The sequence below is a fragment of the Bombus impatiens genome, unplaced genomic scaffold (genome assembly GCF_000188095.3).
Source record: "Bombus impatiens unplaced genomic scaffold, BIMP_2.2 scf_0102, whole genome shotgun sequence".
Classification (NCBI taxonomy): Eukaryota; Metazoa; Arthropoda; class Insecta; order Hymenoptera; family Apidae; genus Bombus; species Bombus impatiens.
Window position 1 is genome coordinate 2,501,254 of NT_176521.1, and position 13,326 is coordinate 2,514,579.

At 34.3% G+C, this 13,326-nt stretch overlaps 1 protein-coding gene across 4 annotated transcripts in view; it reads right to left on the reverse strand.

The window, feature by feature from the left end:
* Positions 1-13,326, reverse strand: part of LOC100749628 (autophagy-related protein 16-1) — a 608,083-nt gene that overhangs the window by 498,087 nt on the left and 96,670 nt on the right. Inside the window, exon 9 of one of the 4 annotated variants that reach the window (XM_033318637.1) lies at positions 9,686-10,086. The exons of the other annotated variants lie outside the window; for them this stretch is intronic. Within the exon in view, the coding sequence (XP_033174528.1) occupies positions 9,793-10,086 (294 nt within the window). The 3' untranslated portion in view covers positions 9,686-9,792. Of the gene's footprint in view, positions 1-9,685; positions 10,087-13,326 lie in introns of those variants that run through there. 4 annotated transcript variants of the gene reach the window in all.

A 13,326-nucleotide genomic window follows, 5' to 3' on the forward strand; every position in this document is an offset into this window, starting at 1 on the left:
TATAAGTTCAATCATTAGCTATATTTAATAAGCAATCATTTAATAATTTATTAAATTGCATTGCAATAATTTCTTAAAATGAGAAGTATCTTGTGTTTGAATCACATACTTACATTTCTAAACTAAAACTTCGCAGGTGACAAATTTATTTTGTAGGAAAACTCTAGTTTTTAAAGAAGCAGTGGCCCGTACTTCTATTCTCGGAAAATTTCGTCGCCATATTGTGCAGGGAAATGGTCGTGCAAATCCATCGCTGGTACACGACTTGCTTAAAATTTACGCAAAGTTTCTTGTCAGTTCTGCGAGAGGTAGGAAATTGAAGTTAGAGAGTGTCAAAGTCGTCACAAAGACCAAAATGCGTTTTCCACTATATGAGACCCGTTGATGCTACGCCATTGGTACGTCACTTGGAATAACTTGGCAAGTTACATTAATTAATATCAGGCCAGAGGAACTTTATTGAAAAAGACTTTATTAACTATACTTTCGATACTCGTCTTTCGTCTTAGTAAAAAAAGCTCTATAATAAATAAACGTTACCCGAGAAAAGGCACCTTTTTAATTAGTTTGAAGCAATACGTAGAAACCTCGATTCAATAGCAAACCGAATGAAGAAACTTCTACAGACCTGTTACCGGGTAATTCATCGGTTGTGAAACTGAATTGTAAAAGTAGAGGACAAGTAAAAAAGAAAGAAGCATGCTTTTCACAACAGCCTTCGAAACAACCTTACTAACCAAAGTGGAGAGGATTGTCTATTGATTAAACGACTCTTCTGTAATAAAGAGATGTCTCCACCTTTTAACTCATTTCTGCGGGTAAAAATTATCCATAAAAGCCACGGGAAATTGTAGCTTTCTTGATTAATCCTTGAAATATCCATCGTTTAAAGCTGCATTAAAACTTCCAACATCTAGCATATGCTCATTGAGTGAAGCAAGAGAAAAGCGAACAGACGCAGAAGAAGAAATGAAACGAAGACAAGAAACACGAAAGAAGAGAAAAGTAAGAGAAAACATGAACGGAGAAAAATAGTTTACTTTTTTCATGCACGAGAGCATCTTCCGTTTTTTCCAGGTTTCCATCCCTTTCATCAACCAGGCCGGGGAATAGAAAGAGGACGCGGTGGCCAGCAATAGGGAGGAACCGAGGTATCCGTCTGTTTCACTTGAAAAAGGCACTTTCCCGTAGCAGCACAATAACCAGGACCAGTTATGTACGTGCCTGAAATAAAACGGGACCTTCGTTCTTAAAGTGTTCCATCGCGCGCGCGTTGGAACGCGGGCCGAGAGAAAGAGAGACGCCATGTTTGGATAACAAAATCGATGGACCATAACGCACAGATCCCTTCGCAGATTGGATATTTTGCTGTATTTCTCCTCCGGCTTCACTCGGCAGCCGAGACTGTGCCTTCACGATGTTTATTTCATACCTGCCAATATCAGTGTTCGTCAAACGCGTTTGAAAACGGTACAGATAGAAGGATCTTCTCCTTTGTATCGGTTTGCCGTCATAAGACAACGTGTATGAAATTGAATATTTGTAGCAATCCTTCACTTCCCAAAAGGAATCGTCCAAATTGCTCGCTCGATAGTTGGAGACTGCATCGCCAATACGATCAATGACTCTTTTTCCTCTTTCGTACGGTGAATAATTTTGGGAAGTAATGTAGGATACAAATGCGGAAATATCTACTTGGAAAATATAATTGTTTAAAGATATAATATTTTACGTATAAATAGATATAACTACTTAATGAAGTATTGGTACTTCACGGTACTTTGAATACTTTAGATATAAAAAATGAAAATTAGTGTCTGATATTTTGATTTATAATTAAGAACATCGATGTAGAATAATATAAATCTTTTCATTCCGATAAAATAGAGAAAAAGTAAAAAACATTTAGAAAACAAACTTCTACAATGTACATAGCTTGAAATTATGTACGTATATTGAAAAAATCAATATCTATGTTATCAAAAATCGAATAGTAAATTTTTAATTTTAATATACATTGTAACATTTTATTCCTTCCAGTATTCCCTTTAATATCAAATATTGTAATAAAACGCATTTTATTTTCAACAACTCTTAATCTGTGCCAAGTGTGTTTTATAAATAATGTGAAACGTTATTTAATCTGAAATTGTTACACTTATTATTTTTATTACATTACATCACTGCATAAACGTAACATATTCAAACTGAAATATTGCCTACTATTATATATGTAGTAATCATTTTATTCGCCTTTCATTAACAACAGTTTTGCGGTAATGCGCCGTCAATGATATATAATCCTGGAAAACAATGTTATTACAGCGATTACGAAGAATTATGGTATGAACTGCTCGTTCCGACGAAATTCCAAATAAAATTGAATTAACGATCGACGACGATCGTGTTCGAGAAATTCGTTTTGTATGTTCGAAAAGATTATTGATTTATGAAAATTATTTCGGGTCAATCTTTCAAAACGTTCTTACTCAGATCAAATTACTTATATGGATTAATTCATTAATATATTACCGCTTGAATGTCTGAAATCATTTATTTGATGAATAGAGAATCCATACTCTTTATTGGAAAAAATATCAGTGAATTTTTGAGCGTTTAGATTGAATTTTAAATTAGTATAATCATTGCGAAGCAGATAGATTACAATTAATTACTAGTTTACATTAACTCAAACTTCCAATTCAAATAATACTTCATCGTATGTCACATATGTCGTTGATCGAGCAGAAAAACAATCTTTCTTTCAACCGTGAATACTAAAAATTGATTCCAAACTTTTAAACTATAACTTTCACAGCTTGTTTCTCAAACCAACTCGTCGATTTTTTTCACGAACGAGTAAATGCTTCATTATTCATCCGTAAGGATCAAATGAGACGAAATATATCGATGGCGTGCTTCAATGCGATAACGTAAGCATCGACAAGAATGCTGCCTCTGACAAATTGGCCGGTGTAGTGGGATTCTGATTAGTAATTCGTATCCCTTGAGGAATTAAAACGAAGCTCTGCTGCTTGGCGTTCATGCATACGAGCATTATCATCCTTTATTGTCCACCAAGCAGCAAGGAGAAGTAGAGGAATCGGTCGAGTCAGAACCTTAGACAACCGCGGCTCATTCTATTAAGCTGCTCGTTTCTCGGATTAAATTGAATCGTGCCCACAAACGAATTAATTTCCAGCAACACGGACCAAAGGATGGGTAATGGAATGTAAAGGATAAAAGATCTTTCTCGCGAAAGCATTCGGCGCGAATCATTCCTTGTACCTGATACATAGAATTTCAAATAAGAACCATCATCCAATTCCGAATTCCGCGTCATACATTTTTCACTGTCAACTCACTGGCGTTTTTCTATAATCGTTTGTCCATTCTATCGCGTAATTTTTTGACCATTCAGAAATACAACATTGTACAACAAAATATATTGATAATGTTAAACAAATATGTACAGAAGTGGTATTAATAAAGGAGAATAACTTATAAAAATCTGGATAATATTAAATACAGGGTGGTTGGTAACTGGTGGTACAAGCGGAAAGGGAGTGATTCTACGCGAAAAAAGAAGTCGAAAATATGGAATAAAAATTTAAAAAAAATTAAAAAAAAAAATTTTTTTTTTTAATCTTCCATCGAGACAACGATCTACAGTGAGATCCGTTAGAACGCACCGCACGCGTACCGAGCGAAAGTTCAAAGTCGATTTTCTCGAAAACAAAGCTTCAAACGAAAAATTTTTATTCTATATTTTCGACTTCTTTTTTCGCGTAGAATCACCTCCTTTCCGCTTGTACCACCAGTTACCAACCACCCTGTATATCGCTGAAAACTTGAACAGATTAATTAAACAAACAAAGGATCATAGTAGATTAAATTACATATAATAATATCTAGTAAATTTTATAAGAATTTTGTTTCATTTCCTTTATTCTTCTTGGCCGTGTCATGCATAATTTTTTGCAATTCTGGTTTTGGTGCAGTACTTGTTATTTAGTTTAGATTATATCATTTAATAATTGTATGAATTAGTAATATATTATTATTAATATACAACTATTAATATAATATATAATATAAGATATACATTTAAACTACCAATTTATGGAAACTCGCAAACAAAATTGTAAAACTAAAAATAAAACTTTTTAATCGATATAATAATACTACAGATATTCCCAGATAATCCAGATATTTTGAGCATAGTGTATATATATATAACGTATAGAAGTATTGAATATGAACAATATAAATTATCAAAATACTTTCGCACGAGGTTTAGAACCTAACTGTCAATATACAGTTCACCGTTATAAATAGAACGACGAGGAGCCACATTGCGACAGGTAGGGGTTAAAATTGCTCTTTCCTCCATTCTCCCTTTTTTGGTACATACACGCGCGAGAAAAAAAAGAACGCACGACACCCTATAGAATCATTTATCTGGTTTCGAAGACAGGAGGGAGCCATTCACATACGCACATTTCGAACGAAAGGGAAACAAAACATTTTTTACTTTTACGTAATTTACTTTCACGCATGGAGCGTGAAGCAACCCTAAGGGGATCGATATTTCACGCTGAAACCCGACTCGATGAAAAGAACACCGGCAATAGTCCCAGTTGGATGACGAAGTAAACTGCGCCGACGAGAGAATTATGCTTTCTGAGGTTGCTTTGTACCGTGAAAATAAAACGAAGCCAATGACAACCGATAGAAAATGATCATAGACAGCTCATTTGTAACGATTGTACGCTCCAAACAGGATTGTGAATAGCCTTGTGAACTTCTACGAGTGGCTGTAAGCTTCGTTTCACACGCGATGCTAACGCTACGATTAACACAGACTAATGTGGCCAATTTATATAATTCATTACAGAAATTTTACGAAGTTACAACAGTATAATTTTTTCTAAAATATGTGACTAAAAGCTTATATTTCTTCTTCTATCATATGTTACCATTGAACCCATTGTTCAATCGTAGAAAATTTGTGTACTATTAAATTCATAACTAAATTGCAAATTAAAATAATGAGTATATAAATCGAATAAGAATCAAATTGATATATTAATGTTTCTCCCGATACGAAAAGCTAAAAAATGATTTTGAAAACTTGATGGTCGATTTGATATTTCGAATTCCTTCTTTATGAAATTACAACTTTCAAATTTCATCAATCTTGTCCAATTCATCTAACTATCCATTAAATAAAACATCTTAAAACAATGTACAAGTAAAAACAAACTACCATCAACCACTCAAACTACAGTTCATACCATTCTAAAACCCTTTTCCCAACATCATTGGCTGCTCACTTGAGATCATCCTCTGGAATATCTCTGTCTGGAAAAAGTCAGTGTCCTGGTTTCTGTATGGGAGCAGTTGGAGATAAAGTCGTAAGGTAAAAAGGCACGCCTAAACGCGAGCCTGGGCGAATTACAATGGAGGCGCAAAAGCAACTCGACGGAGGATTATTCTCGCACGATGTATTCTTGGGATCGCGATGCCGCAGCATCAGTCCGCTCAGAGGAGTGGTTTAAAGGTCGACACAGAGTTTCAGAAGTACCACATAGAAGAAGAAATATAGGTTGAGGAAGAAGACTCCGTTTGGAAGTCGATTCCAGAGTGTGCTGGAAAGTTCGTGTAACTACGTACGAGCTGTGTGTGACCTGTATTACCGTATACTCGCGAAAGAAACCCTTCTGCGGGCAGGTCTGTTCCGGAAGATTCCTCGAGTCACCGCATTTCGCTCGCTCAGGAACTCCACGGTCGAAGAACGTTGGTTGGGGAACGTTCGTACGGACAATTTTCCTTTAAATACAGCTGGCAAGAATGGCGGTCCTTTGGTAACGACCCGCCGCCTCCTCATCCCCATTCAGTCAGTCCACCCCTAAAAGACTTTTTCGGAAGACTACGACCACCTCTAACCTTAAAGAGACAAGGGGCGGACGACTTTCCATCTTACTACAAGATTTCTAAATCGTGCATCGATATTTCAACATCTCCCTCTCCCTTTCCCTCTCTCTCTCTCTCCCCCTCTCTCTTCCTTTCCAGATATTTACCTATTTATTCGTTCATACATTTATTTCTTTACTCTATGCTCATAAATAGAGAGCAAATTTTTATGCAATTCTTTTTCCTTATTTAAAAGATGGAACGAAAAAGTGAAATAAAAAGGAGATGGTTATTATTAAAGAAAAAAAAATAAAATCGAGATTTGTTTTACACGCTGAATATTATAAAAAGTACTTTACTTTGGATATTTTGTGTGTTATATGTATTCTGTATGTTTTTAGATCCTCAAATTTTCTTATAAATGTATGAACATTTATAGATACTTGGATACATTGGTGAAATTCAACAAAATGTAGAAAATGAATCAATGTAGAAATCTGTAGAAAGTGATATTCTACATAATTAACTTGTTACTGAGTAACTCATATTCATGCAACTATCTATCTACATATCCCATTTTCATTTTCTCTCTAACTTCATCTTACTACCTAGGTTTTTGCTTTTTCACCCTTTAAACTGAGGTGGCTGGTGACGTTTCAGTTCGACCCTTCTAGTGCTCTGCTTTCATCGTCCCTCCTCCGGCCGGGAAAGTCGCCACCCGACGCAAACCTTTGTCCTAAATGATAAACTTTCCCCACAGGGCACCACCGCGAAAACTTTCCTTATAAAACGTCCACCGATAGGGAAAACATTTCAAAACTTCACTTCCTACCTGGTACCGAACGCTCAATACGCTTCCCTCTCACTTCCCTCCGTAGATATTTTTATTTTTACTCTTCCCTCGATCGCGACCGATCGCTCTCTATCAAGTTTCAAAACTGCCGCTGTGGGACTGACCGCGAAACTAAAAAATAAATTCATAGATAAACAATGCGATTATCTATGGAAAAGAACCAAAGATTAATGTATTATGGTAACAACAGTGTCATATTTATATTTGTCAACAAAAGCGATAATAATTTAGAACTGAAGAACTACTGTAATAAAAAGGTAGTAGTACTACTGCGCTTTTTAGTAAACTAATAAATAATAGCCCAAAATCGATCAAAGTTGAATTATTTTTTCAAACGCGCTATAAATCCATAATTAATTAATATTAGTAGTAATAAACTTTTGGACTCTCGAATATGAAACTTATACCTTTCTTCCTCTTCTTGAATACAATTAAATGTCGGAGCTGTCTTCTTATTATCGCAAACCGTTCAATTACAGAGAGCGCCTTGCCTAAGTAGATTAGGAACTGACTAGTCAGCCCGAACGAAATGAGATATCACGAACTTTTTCTTTGATTTCTACAATGATTAATACACCCATCTTCAGCTCAGAACACATTTATTTAGGATTAATTTATATTTTTATAATTTGTAATTTGCATTTATGTAATATCATATTTTATATCTTTTATGAATAAAACTAAAAAGATGGAACTCAATTGAGTTTTGTTTCATCCATTAAATATCATAATAAATACATCAGATATTTTATACATTTTTGGATATTATGTGCATTCTATCTATTTTTGCATCTTTGAACTTTCCATAAATATATTTTGTTAATTCTTGGCGGAAATAACCGATCACTAATGAATAGGCTGTCGATTTTTATACATTTATGGGGAATCTAAAGATCCAAGAATAGACATAATATAGAAAAATGTATAATGTTTAATAGATAGAACAAATTTTTGTTTATATGTATCCATAACGATGTGAATTTGTATATGTACCTAAACTGTAATACTGAAAGTTACGCTCGAAACTAGTTACAGTGTTAAAGATAAAAACCAAAAACTAAAAACATTCGGCAAATGTTAATGAGAGTTTCCTAACGTTTCGGATGGTTAATGCAAATAAAACTTGCAGAAGGGATCTGTTATGCAAACGCGATTATGTCGTCTCCATTAAACGATAACAAACTGCATGATATAAGAAAAAAATCTCCTGTAGCGATGGGGAAATAAAGAACAATTTCAGCGAGTTCTCCACAGCAGGTACTCCTTGAATGGTGACGGTTGAAACTCGCTGTGAACTTATGTAATCCGAACTGATGATATTTTACGTTTCTCGCAAATTAAAGGACAACAGTCCGAAAGAAAAATCTGGCTCTAATCTCGTCGACGAGATGGAACGAAAATAGATCTTTGCCGACTTATTTCGAAACCCAAGCACACGTTTTTTTAATTGAGACTACAGAGAAAGAATATAAATGCTCTGTTATTAAGTTAATTTCCGTGCGTAAAAGAAATACTAATTTTATTGTACTGTTCACTGTAAAAGCATTTCGTTTTTCCCATTTCAAAAGTAGAATACAGAGTGTAAGATACAAGTGAGAACTCATAATTAAGTACATGAATACTTTAATAATTTTTTATATAAAATGAAAAATTATATCAATTAATTCATATAAGACAAGATAAAGCTCCATTTTATATGGCGACTTAAATCATAAGTCCATATAATATTAAATAATTATGCTCGTTCATAAATAACAAAAAAATGATATCGTTGAAAATATAAATTAAGAAGTAAAACACTGAAATAGTGCGAGCATATGGAGTTATAAATAATCGTTCCTTGCATGAATGTAAATCCGCTATATAGGACTTGCTAATTATTCTCTTATGTCTGGATTAATTAATTAGATACCACCCCGTTAATTATACTAGACAAGGAGATTAAAAGATTTAAATCAGCTAAACGAAGTCATCGTAGAGGATCATTTTGCCCAAGCAATCTTTTCTCTCTGTAACCATTTCCTGTGCTATATACTATGCAATATCTTAACAACGGCCATTTAGACTATTACTTATTGGACCTTAGCTCTGTGAATAAAGCATAGCTTGCTATTATTCGAATAAGCAAAATAAATAAAAATTCAGAATATTTAACTCGTGTTCTTTGTGTTATTTAGCTATTACAAAAATTTTAATAATTTAATGAATCTTTTATATTGATATCATGATTATTACAAGCAGGCTTAAATGTAAAAAGAATTGAAAAGTCATAATGTGGTAGATATAAAAATATAAATTTGCACAGCAAGCGTAAATATTTAAAACACTACCATACAAATTATGTTCGGGAGCGTCATAAATATTTTGCTCGTATATGTAATTTTAAAGATAAAAATTTTGTTAAAGTAAATGAAAATTTGTCCGTATTAATCCTACAGAATAAAATGAATGACATATATAATTCGGAATTACACTCCTTTATTCTATCTAATACCATTTTTCCGTGTACGACCTGGTACCGGTACCATGAAATAAAATTCTTTCCTGTTCATTAATACTAATCGTATCTATATTGATATTCTTTGAATTGAAAAACTAAATACAAGATAATATTACATACAGCCACAATAATCTGATCGAGATTAATGAGAATACTTTAACAGGTCCAAGACAAGCGCGGAACCTAGTCATGTTACGCGACTTTCTTTCATTCTAAATTACTTTTCTCGAGCCGATCGAATACACAGAGAATGGGTAGAACATCCTTAATTGAAATCTGGGACTAAAATCCGGCAGCAAGATATACGCGGAGGGCGAGGGAGCATGCGATATAACGCTCCTCTAATTTTCAGGCAGCGCTCGACGGTCTTCAGTAGGGCGCGAAATAAAAAGAGCCTGTGGAAGTAGACCGAATTAGCAGCGGCGCTCCGAGTAGGCGTAAATTGCTCGACGCACATCCGCGCACGTCACGGCCGGTAAAAGTGCGGCCAGAGGCAAGAGGAGAAACTCGAGGATACACACACTTACGTGTGTGTACACGCGGCCCAGGTTAGAATACTCTTTAAACTTCTGTCCGTATTCGCGGAGAGAGAGCAAATCAATATGGGTGCGGATAGCATGCGCATTGCAACGCTGGACTTCGCAAACTGGCGCGCATGGAATTTATATTCCTGTGTTTTTGAGGGAAAACACGTAACCGGCGGGACGCGTCGCGGAAAACGTTTATCGTTGCTCCTTGTATTTAGAGAAGCCGTCGAACCGCGCCGTGCCGGTTGCCCATCGGAACAATTTACTCCACCGACCCGTAAGGGGTTCGCCTAGAACAAAGAGTTCGTTACATTTCGAAGCGATCGCGCTACGTGCGTTCCTGTTTATTTCACCCTATGAAAAGCAAGCCAGTTTTTAGTTTGCCATAGTACGCGATGAGAGAAGAGCTTGGAAAATGTAATCGTAACTCGTACGATTAAAATCGATTGGGATTCGATGTTGATTAATTGTAATCATGAAAACATTCATGTTTGAAAGGCTGAGAGAGGCATGAATGATTACATTTGTATTATTTGAATATTTTTTGTTATTAGTCTACGGTTGTCGATGAATTTATGGAAAATATAAATTAGTAATAATATATGACATTAATGTAAAGTAATGGTTATAGAATTTAAAGAGTGAAATTAACCCTTAAAATTAAATTAATTGTTTACGTTCCATTTCTCTTTTTTTGTTACGTTTAGAGAAATATAAATTTGGTTAGACACGTCCGTAGTCTGCTTACTATGTCATTCTATAAGTAAAAGAGTTAGATTATAACATATTGGATTAGATTATAAAAATTTTCAAATATATGAAGTTGTTTTGAACACAGCATTTAGCATGATGTAATTTACAACAGCAAAGATATTTAATGTGGAATATAATGAAATAGTACGAACGAAAACAGAAGTTCTTGAACTTAAAGAAAGCAGATTGTTACCTTAATCACTGTCAACAAGGTAATAAAGATGGTTGTAAATAAAACTTTAAGATTGCGAGTCCAACACGCTGCTCGTAATACTGCGCACGGAAAACATATTGACGAGGAAACAATAAAACGAGTCTGTGTTTTATGTTATGGCTTAGAAGAATTGTTGCTTGAGACGATCGTAAGCAAATAAAAATGTAAGGAAGACCGATAATTTGTTGTCCAATATGTCTTATATAATAATGCCATAATTCAATCTAAAACGTTTTTAAAAACATAAAACAAATGAAATCTTTATCGTTATTCATCCTCGAAAGAGAGAGTAATAAATGTTATTATGAAAATATTATTCGTATTATTTTCATAATGCTTTTTACGATTTAATGCTAGTAATATAATTTAAAGATCAGTCGATGAACCCTTGTTACGAAATAATTGAGTGCAAACGCAGAGTTTTCGCGTATCTTTCAAATTTAAATCAATTAAAAAATTATACGGGTTTAACACAATCACCGCCAAGTTCGATTGAAGTTCACGCCGGACACATTTACATTCGTTTCTGTACTCCCCGGACTCAGTTGGCGAACGCAATTAAAATTGGGAAGCGCATCAAATCAGCGAACCGTTGAATACTGTTTGGAAAGTAATGACAGAATCTGTAATTTTGCCTCGCGATATATCGAGAATATAAACGAATACAGAAAATTTTGTGCGACGACAAGTATTCAGGAGCGTGGAATTTTTCATTTACGTGACAGAACAAAACGAAACACGGTCGGTTCGCAAAAAATGATCATTCATTAACGCGATGTTACGTGCTTTTCTTTGTTCTATAACGAATAAATATACCCAAGTTGAAATAGTATTTAAAGAGTTTCCATTCTATCAATACATGGGTAGAAAATTTATACGTGTATATATAGAAATATTGTTACTATGTTTGATAAATTTAACTTTCGTACATGTATATAAATTGTACTACACACAATCAGATGAATCCTGTACTAGGACAATAACTTTTTAATTTATAAATTAATTGTGTAATCAAAACCGTATTTCACGGGTTTCATATATTTCAGTCAACATGAAATAAAAAAAAATATAATGTGGAAGTTTGAATAAACTGCTGAATTTAATAATAGAACGAAACCTCTTTTTTTGCAATTTTACCCCACAGGATAGAAAATATCATATACATTATCGTATTTTAAATTTTTACTCATCCGCTTTTGCCTTTTAATTATAAAATCTAAACTTAAAAGATTAATTTATAAAGAGTTATCTAAAATTTGGAAATTCAGTTTTTAGGATGTATTGGAGAACGATTGGAGTAGGTGTATTTGACATGTAGAATTAACAAGAAGAATACCATGTAAGTGTACTAAAATAAGTAATACACAATAATAAATAAAAAGGTAACAACTACAGTATTTCTTTCACTTTTACCGGCGCATGCAGGGAAAAACACTAAAAGTAAAAGAACTTAAATAGAAAAGCGATTATTTTAAGGTGAAATGACTGCAGTGTGACCGTCACTTTCAAGATAACAGTAAAATGATGTTAAGTTCATATGGAAAGAGGAAATGCACCACATATGTAATGAACCAAGAAAAAGATGTTTTCGTTTTTCTTTGAAATTTATCCTTCCTACAATGTACATTATACCGAAAAATTCCACAGGAATAATCTCTATACTAAAAATGTTTCTGTCAAAATGTTAATTAAAGAGCCACTTCTCTTTGCTTCTGTTCTTGAGTTACTTATTGCTTATTTTCTTTTGAATAGTTTATAGAGTAGAAAAATGGAAAAATGTAATCTTTTTAAACGAACATTTACATATATACCTTCTATACTAGAAGCATATGAAGTATATTAATAGATTTGAAATATTTTCAAATTACACGATAAGAAAATATTACCAGAGAAGGGTTGTATAATAAAAGTAGTACTGAACTATAACAGCTAAACCAATTTGCGTAGCATTTAGGAAATAAACGGAACGGTCAAGAGAAACAATTCTCTATAAACATTACGGACTCGAAGAAACAAAAACCGAATGGATGCGTGTTGTTTTCCTATCCAGGGTAATCAGTAAAGAAAACGTTCGAAGATAAAAATCCCATTTCCCCAGGTGATTGCATCTAACGAAATTATTTGCCACTTTCGCCAGCAAAGAACCAATCGTGCGTCCTCAATTACACACTTTCTTACTTTCAAAAAAAGGAGAAGAAGAAAGGAAGAAAAACAGATTGCAAATGAAACCCATAAACATAACCGGATGAGTACAATTAAATTTGGTATATTCAAAGATCTGTGTAATTTCGTCACTAATGGAAAGAAGATTTAATTACACGCAAGAAGTGAATGTAAAACGAAGCAAAAGAAGAGGGGGGGGGGTGTTCTGGCACAAATTTAATTGAAAAGAATATCGAGCCCCGCCCGTGGAGGATTTCAAAGCGAGCAAACGTGTTTGTACATCCGCGCGCACCGCGAGAAACCGAGAACCGAGGGAAATCGATCGAGGAAGCTTTCTGGAGCTTTGCTTTTCCTCTGATTCCAGTTAAGTGTCCAACGTATCGCTCCCTCTACTTCGTCT